Source organism: Lycium ferocissimum, chromosome 7 (assembly GCF_029784015.1).
Source record: "Lycium ferocissimum isolate CSIRO_LF1 chromosome 7, AGI_CSIRO_Lferr_CH_V1, whole genome shotgun sequence".
In the NCBI taxonomy this organism is placed as follows: domain Eukaryota; kingdom Viridiplantae; phylum Streptophyta; class Magnoliopsida; order Solanales; family Solanaceae; genus Lycium; species Lycium ferocissimum.
In genome coordinates this window covers 18,387,429-18,406,100 of record NC_081348.1, presented here as the reverse complement: position 1 = coordinate 18,406,100, position 18,672 = coordinate 18,387,429, and the positions used below count along the sequence as shown (strand labels likewise).

The 18,672-nt window shown below is 36.4% G+C and overlaps 1 protein-coding gene across 1 annotated transcript; it reads left to right on the top strand.

Moving 5' to 3' along the window:
* Positions 1-7,053: 7,053 nt before the first annotated feature.
* Positions 7,054-7,793, top strand: LOC132062577 (protein SUPPRESSOR OF K(+) TRANSPORT GROWTH DEFECT 1-like). Its single transcript, XM_059455118.1, has one exon. It carries the CDS (start codon positions 7,183-7,185, stop codon positions 7,540-7,542), a length of 360 nt encoding a protein of 119 aa, XP_059311101.1. The 5' UTR covers positions 7,054-7,182; the 3' UTR covers positions 7,543-7,793.
* The last annotated feature ends 10,879 nt before the right edge of the window (positions 7,794-18,672 follow it).

Sequence of the window (18,672 nt, the reverse complement as noted above, 5' to 3'; positions counted from 1 at the left end):
ACTCAAAATACTAATTGTTCCTTCAGATTTAGCTTACTCTAATATCAAGAAAGACAAAATTTCAGGGAAAAAAGTAAATACAGATTGCATAATTAGGATACTATATTTCTAAATCGTACTCGAGGTAAGAATAGGTATTTACATGTTGCCCTTAACAATCAAATAACAAATGCCTATGATTTTAGTAACTGTGTGAATAGTGAAGATCTGATCATCATCAATGGTCCGGCAAAATAGACATGAATCCAATGCCATTGAAAATTATCATTTATTCCTTATGCTTTTGTCTGCGCTCTGCGGAATTGGAGCACTAACCTGAGAAGAATAAAACAACACAAAATAACAACACTTATTCAACAAAAAAGCATGATTATTGATTAATTCAAGCAAACATCTCACCCAAAAGCAAGATCAAGCTGCAGACTGTATCAATCGTGTGATTGAGAGAGTCAATTCTCCAGTAATACATCTTTCCATAGGTTCTGCAGAAAGTGAAACGGGTTTGCTTCAGTCACTTGTTGTATTCCATGGGAAGAATGTACCCCTTTAAAAGGCCTGCTCGAAAATCAGCAAAAAATGGGATGCTTTATCTTACAAACATGGCCTTAAGGGAGATCTACAGGTGAGTAAAGAGTTTAAACCTCATGCATTTAGTCCATTTTCATATGCAGAACTTTAAAATGCTCAGTTTATGTGGCGTTAGACAATACAATTCGTGACTTTGGTGATGAAACTTCTAAGCTCTATCATTCTGGATCCAGCCACTGCTTTCTAATCATAATCTATCAAATGAGCACATTTTCAGTTCTTCGAGTCCAATCATAGGTCTGTAGTGAAGCTAAATTTGAAAATTTCAAGTCTATCTATGGGAAGGTAGAGTAGATCTGATCTAGTTGTATCTTGGATAATATAGATCATCACACCATTATACTTGCATTATATTCAAGTTCAAATACTCTAAAAGTCGAATTTATTCCAGCTATAATTCAGTCTTAGGTAATAAGAATCAACTGAAAAATAGGTGCAGAAAAGCCATGTCTATCCAAGTTTGAAAAATTAGAATAGACCTTATATGATCTAGTTTTCTTGACAAAGCCATTTCTTAGTTTGCACATAGACTCGTACCGAAAAATGCTTTGTATTACGCAATATTGTTACTGAAATTCTGTATATTTCATTGTAGTGTGATTTTTATATATTGACAATTGGTAATTCTTGGACTGAATTTCGGTAAGGACAAAGGAAACATAAAGCATAAAAACATTTTTTGTTTGTAATGGGTTAAGCGAAGTTTTTTCTATTACTTATTTTATTTTGGAAAGTCATAGCAACCATTTATGTGTTTTTACCTCCAAAAGATAAAGGAAATGTTGTAGAACTAATTTCGTTTCTCCCCTTACAAATAAAATAGGAAAAGTCTCACAATTCTTCTACCCAAATCATCTTTGCTTCCATCTAAATCTAAAGCTATCACATAATTTGTTAAAACTAGGAAAGGTAGTAGAGAATAACAGAGAGGTAAAACTTGGCAGAAACTCAGTGAAGAAACTTGAATGAGAAAATTCAAATAGAGAATAAAAATGTAAAACTTGGCAGAAATAAAAGAAGTAAAGAGACTGACCATGGTTGGATGACTTTTGATATCTTTTTCCCTGACAGTTCATCGGTGAAGGTTACACAGAGGCTTTGCCCGCTTCAAAGAAGTGAGACTTCAAAGGAAATTTGAGTTAAGGTGTAGGGCTGAATATTGGTGAGACACGTGTTCCAAAGTACCTACACGTGCCGTTATGAAAATGAATAAACTTCAACCAATTTATCCTTATACACTTACAAAAATTATCCGACTAATTTACCATTTTGATTATTTTATACCATCTAAAAGATAGATAAAATAATCCCAAAGATTGGGACAAGAAAGTATGTGATATAAAGATTAATTTGTAATATGTTAGGTAGAAGATATAAATTTATACCTTCTACCAAACATAGTACAAAAATTAGTGCTGGGATATCCCAGCTTATACCTTCTACCAAACGACCCCTTACGAAAATATCCCTATTTGTACCATTTTGTACTCCCAACTCCCATTTCTATATAGGAGAAAAGAAAAATATATATAAATATAATAAATACTAGCAAACTATGCTAGTGCGATGCAGGAGCCTAACATGATTAATTTGGTTACTCAATTTAGTTAGTCTTTATGGTTTGTATATTTTGCAAAGGATACCGCGATTCTCGTTAGTGAGTCTCCATATATTTTTTTTCGTCTTATTTTTCCCCTTAGTTTCTCTATTGTTATTAAAATTTGTCTTATTTTGGTTATGTTCGCCTCTTTTTGTATTTAGTAAGTTGACAATTCAAATATCCTATATGTCAAGTTTATAATCACAAGATTGAAACGATATTTTATTATATTATACACATTTTTAATTTAGGACCACAAGATAGTCTATCTTTATTTTTTAAACTTCGTGTCTAGTCAAATATAGACACTTAAATTGAGACAGAGGGAGTATATGCCAAATAAAGGAAATGCAAGGACAATTGAGATTTTGACACGCGGGACTTAAAAAGTAAACATACAAGAGGTAGTATTAATGTTAAACTTATGAAATGTACACATGTTAGTTCCGACTTAGCATAGCTTGCTTTTGTACAACTTATTGTTGTTGTGTTCATCCACTTGAGTGTTTGTTGTTAAAAAATAAAAAATAAATTGTCTTATTTTGGTTATGTCCGCCTCTTTTTATATTTAGTAAGTTGACAATTCAAATATCCTACATGTCAAGTTTATAATCACAAGATTCAAAGGATAGTTTAGTAGATTATACACATTTTTAATTTAGAACCACAAGATTTGAAAGTCTATCTTTATTTCTTAAACTCCATGTCTAGTCAAACGTAGACACTTAAATTGAGATAGAGGAAGTACATGCCAAATGAAGGAAATGAAAGGACAATTAAGATACTCAGACCTGTGGGGACTTAAAAAGTAAACACACAAGAGGTAGAATTAATGTTCAACTTCTGAAATGTACACATGTTAGTCTCTACGTACAGTACAATTTCAGTTGCTTTTTGTACAACTTATTGTTGTTGTGTTCGTCCACCTTGGGCGTTTATATATAAGAAGAAGAAAAATATAGAATAGAAAAATAGATATATATTTTTAGTAATGTGGCTAAGTAATATGGGACGAAGAGAGTACTTTATTTATTAATTTTTAAAGAACGTGAAAAGTCAAATAATGTGGCCAAGTAATATGGGACGTAGGGACTACTTCATTTATTAATTCTTAAATAACGTGAAAAATCAAAAGTGAACAAGTAAAAGTGCAACGAGGAAATAAATATGTGTCGGAGAATTAAAATTTAAGTGCATGCATGTATACATGAGAAAAGAATAAATATTCAGGCAGAACGTGAAAAGTCAAAAGTGAACAAGTAAAAGTGCACAGAGAAAATAAATATGTGTTGGAGAATTAAAATTGAAGTGCATACGTATATACATGAGAAGAGAATAAATATTCAGTACTATGACATATATTCACGTGGGATTTATTAATTCTTGAAGAACGTGAAAAGTCAAAAGTGAACAAGTAAAAGTGCACGGAGAAAATAAATTTGTGTAAGAGAATTAAAATTGAACTCGCATATGTCTATTATGAGAAGAGAATAAATATTCAGCAAGAACGTGAAAAGTCAAAGTGAGCAAGTAAAAATGCACGAAGGAAATAAATGAGAATTAAAATTGAAGTGCATACGTCTATACATGAGAAGGGAATAAATATTAAGTACTATGACATATGTCCACGTGGGATAAAAAAATAGTTGGATAAAGTGTACAAGTTATATAGCTTATGGTACAAGCATTCATTGCGTGTATAATTTGTAAAGCTTTTGGTACAAGTTGGTGATGCTTTGTTGGTCCTCTTTAGTCTTTAGCCACTTATATATAATAGAAAAGAAATGAGATTGAAGAAATGAATTTAAGTTATATGGTTGAATGTAAAAATCTTTTGCACTCTCAATATTAATGAATTTTTTTTTATTCAGGGCATAAGTTCAAACTAGATTAATAGGACTCACTCCTATGAGAATAAAATTATAATTGGTTAAATACAGATCGGAGTTCCTATTAATATGTGCAAGTGCAACATATAAAGCAACACATTTCAGAGATAAAGGATCGCAGTGTCAAGTTAAATTACATGATTAGTGTAAACATCTCATCAAACTGTTAAATCCTTTTTCATAAATATGTGTTCATGACTTTTAAATTCGAGAATGAAAACTTGCCACAGATCTTGTTAACTAATTTCGATAACAAAACGTCACCACTAAACTAAGTTATGAGCCTCTAAGAATATTGACTATAAAATTGTCTTTGATGCATTCCTCGAAATACTAATAAAACTAAAAACAAATAAAAGTCGGATCTCCCACTAGAAAGTGAGACAGGGTAAGTTGGACTGCAAACTGGGCTAACTGATGGTACCTGGAACGTGATCAGATATGTCCTAAAATGCCCATGTTCACAAATGCTTGTTTCCCCTTTTTATTTATTTATTTATTTATTTATTTTTATTTTTTTTGATGTCCTTTGCTGAATATTCTATGTATGATTTGATCAATGACCTGCATTCATATAAGAAAGTAGAGTAAGTGACTTTACTAAAAATAAAGAAATTAATCATCTCTTTTGAGTCTGTTTTCATCTGGAGCGGTATGAATTATGTTGTTCAGGTACCATAGAGGACTGCCATTAGTTCACCACATGAATTATTTGTAGTATTTGGAATGCCTTTCCAATACCCCATATTCTACAGTTTTAGTCAATGTTAAGACCAATTTTACTTAGATAATTAATCATGGTGGGCAGACGATCGTGCGGGCACAACCATAAGAAATGCTTAATTTCGTTAGGAGTGTTTGACTTCCAAATCCATGTAAAAGGGTTGGAGTTTTCACATGGCCGGCTGGAGGGGAAGCCACTAAAGCGATTGCTTTAGGCCCCCCAAAGTTGAAGGCCCCAAAATATTTTATGTTCTATAATTTGCATATTACATATTATAAAATTATGGATAAGCATATTAGATTTATTATCATTTTTGAAATGTGATAGAGGTTATTTAGATAATAATTTAAATTTTATAATAAACATGCCATAACTGAAAATTAACAAATTGCGACAACTAGGGGTACAAAGTAAACCGACAAACCGCATCAAACCGATAAACAGAGTCAAACCGAGAAAAAACCCGACTAGTGGTTTGGTATGGTGTTAAAAAAAAACGGCCATACTTGGTTTAGTTTGGTTTTAGCTAAAAAAAAGTCAAACCGAACCAAACCAACCCGACATTACATTTATTCAATTTTTAAAATATTTTATACATTAAAATATTTATTTGTAATGTAATTTATAAATATTTCTTAAATTTTTTCGTAGTTTTTTGTCTATTATCATATTATTTCAAGTTTGAACTTAGAATTTTGAATGTCAATAAGTTTTATATCCAATGGATGTTACTAACTCAAAGAAAGTCCAAAACAAAACCAACTCAACACTAATGCTAAAAAAAGAAATTCAATTCTACGACTAGGAATGACGAATGACAATAATGTTGGATATCTATTCTTTAGTTTTGCATAATTGGTTTAGAGAGTGAAAATACATAACTTAATTTTTTCTTTGTCTTGTAATTAAAACTTATTAGCCGTACTTATTTTAGCATAACTTAGTATTCTTTATGGCTTATTAATTAGCATTATTTATCTTAACCGATTTTATTATATTTTTTGTTGAATATTTTAATACAATGTCATCACTCATCTCACATTTTGTGTTATTTTCTTAAGAAACACCTTAATTATATAGTTGTATCTTACTAGGACTAAAGAAATTTTGAAGTAAAAGTTATATGTTTTGTCTGAAGACTTTTTCGGGAAAAAACCCGAAAAACCCGAGAAAATCGAATAACCCGAGGTTGAAAAACCCGAATTTTTTTGGTTTGGTTTGGTGCATAAATTTAAAAACCCGACACAATTGGTTTGGTTTGGTATTTTAAAAATCCGAACCAAGCCGGTCCATGTACACCCCTAGCAACAACTGTAATTAAACCATTTTCTCATAAATGAAATCTCTTATAGAGTCAATTATTTCTTATAAAGAGTGGATTAAGCCATTTTCTACGTCAAAATAGACTTGAATTATTCTAAATGTATGAATTATTTTGACATCTACTGGTACAAAATTGAGATTGTTAGATTATGAGAATTTATAAAAATATTATCTTAACCGTCAACATATGTTTCTTATATAAATATATTTAAACTCTACCGAGTAGAATTACTAAAAATCTCTAATTGTGAAAGCTAGCAGGTAATTGAGTGAATAATTAAGATACGTACAAGATGGTTATTACCCTGTCATTACAAAAAAAAAAAAAAAAAAATAGAACAAGAATATATAAAATTTTATCAAATATATTTTGGGCCTCTTATGTAAGTTTTTTGTGCCACCGCTCGCTGAAACTTCCCTGAGTTTTCACTAGGTTCATTTTCATTGATTGTTCTCCTCTATATTGCAAGGTAAGTTGATTTCTGATTCAACTTATCTTTGGGTATATTTTTGAATGATACACTAACTGTGAATGTTTAAACTTACTGCATTTCTCTTTTGAGATGCAACAAAGTTAATATATTTGGCGTCGTAGAACTAAAGTTGAGATTAAGGCAAGGTATACTTAGTACACTATGGATCACTCATTTCAGAACTTTAAGTTTCTAGTAGTTTCAAAAAAACAAAAAAAAATCATGCATCTACTAAGTACAACTAACAGTTGAATAAAGCAAGATAGAGATTTCAAAGGAACAGCCACGTATATTTCTTCTATTTCACTCAACAACAATGTCTCAATTATAACAGCTTAAATAAAGTGTTGGTCCACCGTCCACGTAAATAAAGTAGCTTACCCCTTTCTTTTATATTTCTGCTACAACTAATAAGAACATATAAAAATATACTAGTACTATTCTTAAAAAGTTTTAAGGTTGCCAAGAGTCTACTGTGGAGAACTTCTATATATCTAGTTCCCAAACTCATATCTTGTACAATCTTTTACTTAGTAGAATTTCGAAGGTTTGTATATTTGAATTATTTGTAGTACATGATCGAAGATGTATAGCAATTTCAAGGAACAAGCGATTGAGTATGTGAAGCAAGCAATACACGAAGATAACGCTGGGAACTATGCAAAAGCATTTCCTCTTTACATGAACGCTTTGGAGTATTTCAAAACCCATTTGAAGTACGAGAAGAACCCTAAGATTAAGGAGGCGATTTCTCAGAAATTTACCGAGTATTTGCGCCGGGCGGAGGAGATCCGGGCGGTGTTGGATGAGTACTGTGGAACTGGGCCTGGCCTCAATGGAGGGGACGCGGCTGTGACTACCAGGCCCAAGACGCCTAAGGATGAAGAAGGTGGTGGTGGTGGAGGGACGAGCAGTTCAAGTGGAGGTGGTGGCACTGGATGTTGAGGTGATGGAGCTTGTTTGGATGGTTGTTACTCATTGTATTGTATCATATTGTTACTTAAAAAATAATATTTGTTTTGATTTACTTAAAATGTCTCGTATCGTATCGTTATGTAACGATTAATAACCATCCAAACAAGGTGTAAAAAGAATTAAAATTGACTTCTTTATGTCTTCTATTATGTCTACTTTTAATGTAACATGAGGATATGTAGTAATACATATCCTATGTATCATGATATTGGAAAAACGAATTTTAGTTACTCCATATACAGTCAGTCAGTCACCATCAGTGTATTGTAAATACTTTTTATATTTTCGGTGCCTAAAGTTAAAAACTTCAAAAAATGTATAAAGACCATAATATCATGCTCGAAAATGCATCATGTCATATTGTGGTTATAAACAACGATGATTTCTGTAAAACACATATGCGCATATCGTGGTCCAGGCCAAATCCGCAACGTGAGAGGTGAAAGCTTGGGTGAATGGCTTTTTAAAAAAAAAAAAAAAAAAAATCCAAATAATGTGATTGCTAAAGTTCTTATTTTTGATGGTCTGCCAAGTGCTAGCCCATTCATCAGTTCAGAAGCTGAAGTTATGGGATGAGTTGATATTCAAGCCTCCGGTTGCGAGCTTGTTCCAAAAAAAAAAAAAAAATCTGCATTATTGCAGCCAAAGAATATGTGGTTTGTATCTTCTATAATTTGGTGGCATATTTTACAGTTTTGGTCATGCTAAGGCCAATCCTAGTCAGATAGTCACCGGTGAGCAGACGATCGTGCAGGCACAACCATATATATAGGAAATGCTTAATTTTGTTAGGGGTATTTGACTTCCAAATCCAGGCAAAAGGGTTGGAGTTTTCGCTAGATTCATTTTCATTGCTTGTTCTCCTAAGTGGATTTCTGATTCAACTTATCTTTCAGTAAATTTTTGAATGGTACAATCACTGTGATATATATATATATGTGTGTGTGTGTGAGAGAGAGTTTAAACTTACATACACCATTTCTCTATTGAGATGCAACAAAGTTAGTACTAATAAATTTTGCATCCTAGTACTAAAGTGAGATTAAGGCAAGGTACGTATACTTGGTAAACTATGGACGATGACTCATTTCAGAACTCTAACTAGTACGTTGTTTCAATAAAAAGAATTACATGCATCTATTAATTAGTAGTACTAAGTGTGAGGACCCACCATGTCATCATGCCACATAGGTGCCACTTGGTACATATATTTGCCATGTGGAATGATTACATAAGAGGAAGAGTAGATATTATGGGAAGATTCTAGAGATATGGGGAGGTTTCCCTTGGAAGACCCTAGAATTTCGCTGATTTTCATTGGCGTCCTTTTAATACTTACCAGATGAGATTTTCTGCATTGAAAATAGGGGCTTATTAGTAAATATGTAGGGATTTGTATAATAATTATTATTTACATATTAGTTAAATTCTGTGCGAGTAGTATAAATAGGAGGGTCATTCATTTGTAAACCATCAAGCAAAATCAATCTAAGTCTTCTATAATAAAAGTTCTCTTCAAAGAAATTTCTCTTGTCTTTCTCAATTACTATTCCTTAGCGATCTTGAGTGTAGTAAACTAGGGCCGACTTGGCATAGCAAGATCGTGAGCAAGTTGTGCAAGAACGTGAGCGAGTTGTCAGTGCCGCACGTGCGCTTAGTCAAGACTAAGGACGTGACAACGTGGTATCAAGCGAAGGTTACGACCGAGGGAACGGCAAACGACGGGAGAAATCAACGTTCGTTAAAACCCAGGCCAACGTTATCCGTGATGCCGCCGCAAGAAGAGTCATAACAAAAAGAGGAATGCCGCCAACAAGAGCCACGAGGTGCGCCGCAGGTCAGGTTGTGCCAAATGAAGGGTTTACATCCCAAGAACCATCTACCACCGAGGCGAGCGAGGATGACGCAGGTCCCGTCCGAGGACGTCTCGCTCAGAAAGAGTGGGTTATGAAGGTTAATGTGGGGATGGACGCCATCGACATATTTGGCCAACGTTTGGGCAAGGTGGAGGGCACTCTTAGCATGTCGAGGTGGCATACTCTTGAAGAAATGAAAGCATCCAAAATGACTTTGGAGGGGTGTATGAAGCCGAGATCGGGTAAAGCAAACCATCACCGCCTTTAGTGCGGCGTACTCATGGAGGCTGAGTACTATCGATGCCATGAAGGCAAAGATAGTGGCACTCGAAGAAAGCAGGTCATGTTGGCGTGACCGAGGCAGCGCCAACAATGTTGTTGTGATGAGGGAAGCTAAGATCGAGGCTCCCAAGCCACCGTTGTTTAAGGGGTTCGTGATGCACAAAAGGAGAACTTTCTTTGGCACTTGGAGAACTATTTCAAGCATGGCAAAGTAAGGGACGATGAGGCCAAGATCAATACCGCCGTGTTGTACCTAACAGAGACTGCCATGCTATGGTGGAAAAGAAAGGTCGCTGATACTGACAGAGGTCTATGCACAATCAACACGTGGGATCGCTCAAGAACGAGTTCAGCGAGCGCTCTACCCAAATAATGTCTTGTACGAGGCAAGGCGCAAACTTAGAGAGTGAAGGCACAGAGCATCCGCGACTATGTCAAGGAGTTCACCACCCTTATGCTTCAAATTCCCAACCTCACTAGCGATGACTTGTTGTTTCACTTTATAGACGGGTTGCAAAATTGGGCTAAGCAGGAGTTGCAACGCCGTCAAGTCGCAGACATAGACCAAGCCATAGTGGAGGCCGAGTCTTTGATGGACTTCAGGCATGATAAGCACGGCAATGGCCAAGGCAATGAGTCGAGTGGGTAGCGATGCCAAAGACGGGGAGGCGCGCCGTGGCGAGAGCGAGGAGTCGCAAAAACAATACTCCAAGACTCAAAATGCAAATAAGTTCGACGGCAAAGAGGGCTGCGGTCGCGGGGGCTACGCGAAAAGAAGGCGCAAAACGATAAAGAAGTGGATGCTACTTATGCGGAGGGCCGCGCCTTCAAAAATTGCCCCGACCTCGAAGAGCATTACGCTATGGTACGTGCAAGTCACGAGCAAACGCAAAACAGTACGGAATCGCACGGTTGGGGGACGATTAGGATTACGTGGTGCTGTGTGTCAAGCAAGATAGTCAAACCAATGATAATAAAAACCAGTACGTGGATCTTACTGTCACACCCCGATCTCACTAGGGTGTGATGGGCACTCGACCCCATATTTCTTTGGATTCTTAGATTAAACAAAAATAAAATACATAGTAAAGCTTTCAAAATCTTTTGTCGTTCTCAACTAAACACACATAGTCTGTCTGCATCACATAAGGCATCATAGCCCGTCGAATCACATAACATCATTAGTCCGCGTCCGGGACAGCATTAATCGATATGGGATTTGCTCGAACCAATGCGGGATTTGCCTAAAACCAATGCGGGATTTGCCTAAACCAAAGCGGATTTGCCTAAACCAATGTGGAGTTCCGTCTCATCATTGGGTTTGCCCCACCACCGGGTTTGCCCCACCATCGGGTTTGCCCCACCATTGGGTTGGCCCCACCATCGGCTTCGTGACGCCTACCCTCAAGGAACAATTAATTTAAGGCGAGACTAACAATGGAGAGCAACATCATCAAAGAAAAACATGGAATAGGATCGTAAGGCATCGTTTCATATACTTCTTCTCGTATCGTGCATCATCGTTATCATCATAGAACCATAGTTGTCGTTTTAGTCATAAAAACTTTCAAAAATCATAAAACTTGGATTTTGGAGAAAAATGAATATTTTGGGAAACATTTATAAACTTTTAGAAAAGAAAATCATGTTTTGAAATCATAACCTCTAACTTTTGAAAATAAGGACGTTATGGAAGCATTTATAAAATCGCAACGTATGATTCACGCCAGAAGGAAAAGGACGAGCCTTACATACTGCGCTCGCGCCTTACTAGCTACGCTTATTCGTCCAACTTGTTAGTCTACATTCGAAGAAGATCGACACTATCGTTAGATTCATCGATATATACTTGTCTTAACCTTTCAAGTACATTCACTTATGGCGTCGAAATTTCGGCAAGATCTCTCGTAAATATACCACCCGAGAATATGGCTCGGCCCTAATTTATCCATTAACAACAATCCGAGAATTCAACTCGCCAAACCAACAACAATGCCAACAATCTTACTAACAACATTCCATTCATATTCAATTCAATTCAATTTAATTCACATAATCTTTCAACAACTCAATCAACATTTTACTTTACCCTTAACCTTCGTAGTATTATGACGCCCAAGGTTAGTTGAACATTCGAGGACGAATGTTCTAAAGAGAGGATGTTATGGTGCTTACTTCGTGACGTGCGGACGTTAGAGGAGAAGTTAAGGACAAGACTATGTTCTAAAATTATTTTAATGCATTAGTAGGTTATGAGCACATATTTACGGACGTTGTAGTATGGAAATAATGAGAAAGGTTAAGGGTAAAAAGGAAAATTCGGAAAAGGGTTCATGGAAAATATTGCGGAGGACTAAGGGTAAAATGGGAATTTTGCAAAGTTCAAGAAAGTTCATGAAGGGGAGCCGTATGTTGGCCGTGCACTACATGCCCTTATTTTTAATTAAAGGGGCTAATTGTAAATTATAAAAATTATGGACCAAAGCTTGTTTAAGAAGACATTAGTCTTCCTTAATTTTTAAGAAAATTCAAGAATTCTCTAGAGAGAGGATCATGTGGCCATGTTCTTAACTTGAGGGGCCAAATTATAAATAAGGAAACTTGGTGGAATACAAGTATATATAGGAAGTCATCTTTTTAATTCAAGAAAACAAGAACAAAAAAAAAAAAAGATGAAGAGAGTGGAACAAGAGGAATTCGGCCATGGCTCTCAAAATTGAGCCATGGGAAATTGATCAAGGAAAATTATTTTCTCCTAGTTTTTCTACTAAATGGAAGGTCCTCTACAACGTGGTATAATTGTTTCGGGAGATAGGCCATCCGTTTCGTCGTTTCCGCATTCTAGCCAAGTGAAGAAGTTGAAGAGGAAAGGTAAGATTTAATCCCCTTTATATGTTATGAAGGTTTACTTGTGTTGTGGTGTGTGAAGTAAATGAATTCATGAAATATGTATGTATGGTGTGTTTGGCCGTGCATGAGTGTGTATGTAAGGTTGTGTTGGAGTAATGAATCAATGGAACTCAACATGTTTGTGTGTGTGGTAATATGTAGAAAATGAATGGAATTCATAGAATGATGAATAATGAGGAATGGCGTGTGTAGGGTCTGCTTGGTATGCAAGAAATGAATCAATGTTTCTTATTATTTTAGTTGTCGTTGCTAAGAATTATGGGATGAAAATGGAAATTATGAAATCATCCATGTTGGAGTGTAGTTGTATATACATGGTGTTGGCCGAATGGAGTAGGTGTTGTGTAGAAATGATGAATTAATTTTTATTTTTAGTAGTTTGATTGTTATGTGGTTGTTATATTGTATAGAGATGGATGAAAATGAATGAAGACATGTAAGGAGTGATTATGGTCGAAATAGGTGTTTTGGTAAGTTAGTGTAAATTGATGTAATTTGATATTCTAGTTGTTGTCGATATGGGTCATGTAATGTCTAATGAAGATTGTTGTTGAAGTTAATGCGTACGAATGATCATGAAATACATGGTTGTTGTGGAATTGGAAGGTTTCGGGTAAAGTAAAATGTTGATTGAGTTGTTGAAAGATTATGTGAATTAAATTGAATTGAATTGAATTGAATTGAATATGAATGGAATGTTGTTAGTAAGATTGTTGGCATTGTTGTTGGTTTGGCGAGTTGAATTCTGGATTGTTGTTAATGGATAAATTGGGCCGAGCCATATTCGGGGTGGTATATTTACGGGGGGAGATCTTGCGAAATTTCGGCGGACCATAAGTGAATGTACTTGAAAGGTTAAGACAAGTATATGTCGATGAATCTAACGATAGTGTCGATCTTCTTGAATGTAGACTAACAAGTTGGACGAATAAGCGTAGCTAGTAAGGCGCGGCGCAGGTATGTAAGGCTCGTCCCTTTTCCTTCTATGGCATGAATCATACGTTGCGATTTTATAAATGCTTCCATAACGTCCTTATTTTCAAAAGTTAGAGGTTATGATTTCAAAACATGATTTTCTTTTCTAAAAGTTTATAAATGTTTCCCAAAATATTCATTTTTCTCCAAAATCAAGTTTTATGATTTTTGAAAGTTTTTATGACTAAAACGACAACTATGGTTCTGATGATAACGATGATGCACGATACGAGAAGAAGTATATGAAACGATGCCTTACGATCCTATTCCATGTTTTTCTTTTTGATGTTGCTCTCCGTTGTTAGTCTCGCCTTAAATTAATTGTTCCTTCAAGGTGAGGCGTCAGGCGGCCGATGGTGGGCCACCCATGGTGGGGCAAACCCCGGTGGTGGGGCAACCCGATGATGAGACGGAACTCCACGTTGGTTTAGGCAAATCCCGCGCTTTGGTTTAGGCAAATCCCGCATTGGTTTAGGCAAATCCCGCATTGGTTCGGTGCAAAATCCCATATCGGTTAATCTTTGTCCGGACGCGGACTAATGATGTTATGTGATTCAGACAGCTATGATGCCTTATGTGATGCACGTATCTATGTGTGTATGTATGTAAGCAGAAACAATGGCTCCCGTACGACTCCGCCTTAAGAGGCACTCACGAGCAGAGCTTTTACTATGTTGCTACTCATAGTTATATCTCCTATTATGTTACTATTCATGCCTTACATACTCGGACAATGCTCGATCGACCCCTCTTTCTTCGGGGCTACGTTTCATGCCGCGCGGGTACACCCGTACGATCGGACGCCATTATAGAAGATGTTCCCGGGGGTTTGGCAAACTCCATTTGTTCCGGAGTGTCGCCGAGTCGGCGTGCTATGCTATGATGTCTTGTTTGAAGTTGGGAGGCTTTGCGTACACGGTCGCGGGTTTCGAGAGTCAGTTTGTACTATGATACAAGTTCTGTACAGTTACATATTTTATTTGATTTAAAAGCAACAAAGGAATATTTCAGCAATCTTAGTATGCACACTTGACGTAGAAAAAAAAATTTGTACGTAGTAAGAGTCAGTGGGTTCGCTCGGCTCCGGTTACGGGGTCGAGTGCCCATCACACCCTTTGCCGAGATCGGGGTGTGACACTTACCATCAATAACAAGCCCGCTCGTGCACTGGTAGACACTGGGGCGACTCATAATTTTGTGACCGAGGCCGTAGCGAAGAGACTAGAGTTGAAGCTCAAATACCCGATTAACGCCTCGTCAAGACCGTGAATGCTAAGCCGAAGAAATGCTCGTGGTGTGGCTTAATGGCTTTAGTGTCAAATTGGGCGATTGGAAAGGTACGACAAATTTACCGCCACTACTATGGATATCTTTGACATTGTTTTGGGGCAAGAATTCTTTAGACATTGCCACGCGATGATCGATCCACCTCCAAACGTCTCTTGGTCATGGAGCGAGAAGGCGCTTGCGTACGGTGACTATACTGCACGGTGACTATGTCCATGCGGACGCAACGCGGCCTATGCGACTTGTCAAGGGGCTCGAGAAAGAGGAGCCAACATTCATATAAACCATTACAAGTTTGGAGAAGATAATGGTACCCCCAAAGACACCGCCGCCTTGGATAGATAATTTGCTCGAAGAAAACAAAGATGGTATTCAAGAAGAGCTGCCCCTGAGGAGGGCTTGCCTCTTGGGTGTGAGCTGATCACAAGGCCGGTTGGAGCATGAACCGGGAAAGGGTCAAGTTATGCATCGATTACCATCACCGCCTCGCACGATAGGGAGAAGCTGTCATTGACTACTAGGCAGGGGGGGCGGAAACGAGGGCAAAAAGGCACTTGCCATGCTCCTCATATATTGGAAGGGGAAATCATGGAGAGGAGGCCGCGTGGGGGCGGTGAAGACTTGTGGCAGTTTAAAGACAAGATTCGAGAGTTTACACAGCAGCAGTGCGTCGCGGTCGTCGCACCATCAGGTGGGGGAGAGTGTGAGGACCCACCATGTCATCATGCCACATAGGTGCCACTTGGCACATATATTTGCCATGTGGAATGATTACATAAGAGGAAAAGTAGATATTATGGGAAGATTCTGAGATATAGGGAGGTTTCCTCGGAAGACCCTAGAATTTCATGGATTTTCATGGAAGGTCCTTGGAATACTCTAGTTGTATAGAGATTTCTAGAATAGGGGCTTATTAGTAAATATGTAGGGATTTGTATAATAATTATTATTTACATATTAGTCCTAGGTGAGTAGTATAAATAGAGGGTCATTCATTTTTGTAAACCATCAAGCAGAATCAATCAAGTCTTCTATAATAAAAAGCTTCCTTCTAGCAAATTTCTCTTGTCTTTCTCAATTACTATCTCCTTAGCGATCTTGAGTGTAGTAAACTAGGCTGACTTGGCATAGCAAGATCGTGAGCAAGTTGTGCAAGAACGTGAGCGAGTTGTCAAGTGCCGCACGTGCGCTTAGTTGAAGACTAAGGACGTGACATAAGCATGAAATTAAGGCCTTGATTCAAGTGAACTGCCACATGCATTTCCTTATTTCTTCTCTTCCACTCAACTACAATGTCACAATTAGTGACGACTTAAACTAAGGCCTTGGTCCACCGTCCACGCAAATAAGATAGCTTACCCCTCTCTTTTATATTTCTGCTGCAATTAAGAAATATATATAGGGGTGGGCACAGTTTGGGGTAACCCGAAATCCAAACCGAAATTCGAATTTTTTAAATATTTAGTTTGGATATTTGGATTATGGATTGGACTTCGGATTTTATTTTTAAAATTTATGGATTTCGGATTAGATATGGATTTAGTACTACGGATTTTTGGATATCCGAAAATCTGAATTTTTTATACCGTATATCTAGCCCTACCTATATCATATGTGTCCAGTACTAATAAGTCTAGTTTTTAAAGGTCCAAAAGATTAATACCTAAGGCCCTACCCATTAAAATATTAAGTTCAATATACAATTCTCTACTAAATCCAATATAATATAGAGTTTTCTTACTTCTCAAGTCTCAAAAGTCCCACGTTAGTGTCACTCACGTCAGAGTTCTTTGTTATTTTTCCGGATGCCTACTTAGATTTTATTTGTTCATTTCCACTTTTTCCAGAATGCTTTTATTTGATATGGATTTACTATGTGACATGACTTGGATTTGTTAATCCTAATTTGAACTGGAAGGCTTTTTTTACTAAGCAATTAAGATTTAGATTTATCTCTGTAGAACTAACACACGAATTTTGTTCCTAATAAGTTTGTCTTAAGTCTCAAGAGTCAAATCCGAAATATCCAAACCGAATAATCCGAAACCGAATTTAAAATATCTAATCCAATCTGAACTTATTTGGATTGGATTTGGATTGTAATTTCTTCAATCCGAAAACCGAATATCCAAAACGAAAATTTCATATCCAATTTGATGGCCCGAACGGCCACCCCTAAATATATATATATATATATATATATATATATATATATTTACTTAAAAAAGTTCTAAGGTTGCCAAATGAAGTATACTCTGGAGAATTTCTATCTAATTTCCAAACTCATATCTTACAGAACTTCTTCAAGAAACTTGTATAGAAAATTGAAGTTGCAGTGCCTTGGTCACCCAATGTGATGCTATAAAAGCATGAGAAAGAGTTTTCAGCTGAGTACTAATTAACAAGTTATCACAAAATGAAACCGTATGATATTGTAATGACAGTCATAGGCTCTACGGTAGCCTTCTTTATGCTTTTGTATATCCTTTGGCAATTTTTCGTGGATTTCCTAGAGGAAAGAGACGACCATGTGACTCAAAATGTGATTGGTGGTGGTGGTAGTGGTGGACAGACCAGCAGTCAGAGTGGAAGTGGTGGTGGAGGGACCAGCGGTTGGGGTGGCGGTGGTGGATTGTCGTTGAGTAGTTGGGGTGGAGGTGATGGCTGTGGCGGTAGAGGTGGATGTGGTGGTGGCGGCGGCGGCGGCGGATGTTGAGGTGGTGGAGAAACCGTCTTTTTTATGTCTTCTATGTTATGTCTTCTATTGTGGCTACTTTTAATGTAATGTAACTACGTAAGGATATGTTGTAAATAATTTCATGTATCACGAGATTGGAAAACGAATTTAAATTACATATATAGTGCGGATTACAAATTTAAACTAAATAAGGTGTGAAATTTTGCTACACCACCAGCATTGTAAATATTTTACAATTTCAATGCATAGAGTTAAAATTCAAAAAATTTAGAGACACTTCAAAAATGTGTAAGACTATCATGCCTGAAAACGCATGTCATACTGTGGTTATAAATAACTTGGGCTTACAAAATGGTTAAATAATGACTTTAAAGATGATTCAAAATATGAATATTACTCATATTATCCATTAAAAATGGATATCCATATTATCGAATATCCATTCGTTTCTAAAGTTTTGTTTTCCGTGAGTTTAAGCTTATTTTGACTTTTAGCTTGTGTTTTCACTTGACTATTTTTTAAACCGCGAATGATATAGTTATTCATATTATCCGTCGGTTAACTCATTTTTTATCCGTGTTAAATATGAATGGATCGAATATTTTATCCATTTTTTAAACCTAATTTCGATTCGCGCATACCGATTCAACCCACATGTTTGTCACCCTTACAGAACAACCATGATTGCTGCAAAACATATCTGCACGTATCTCCATCCTATAAAAGACGCATGTAAGATCGTGGCAATGCTCCTCATTACAAAATGAAAACAATCTCATCATAGAAAATTTAAAAAAAAATTAGTAATTGGTATTATATGGGCATTTTTGGTACAAAAAGGGCATATCGTCATCTTAATTGTTCAGTACTTCGAAGTAAATTCTAATGTTGGCAACACAAATTTAAGAAATTGTTCTTCACTTGATTACTATCAAGTGAATAAATAAATCCCATAATAAGATGCTTAAAAATCGCTGTTAGCACAAAAAGTAAGGGTGATTCCACCCACCCTCTCCCTCTCACTTAGGGCATAGGTGCTAAAATCTGCCATGCGCATACCAAATATCCAATTACATCATAACAAATAAATGA

Excerpts from the sequence above, each read along its gene's own strand:
- LOC132062577 (XM_059455118.1), top strand. The coding sequence starts at position 7,183 with ATGTATAGCAATTTCAAGGAACAAGCGATTGAGTATGTGAAGCAAGCA.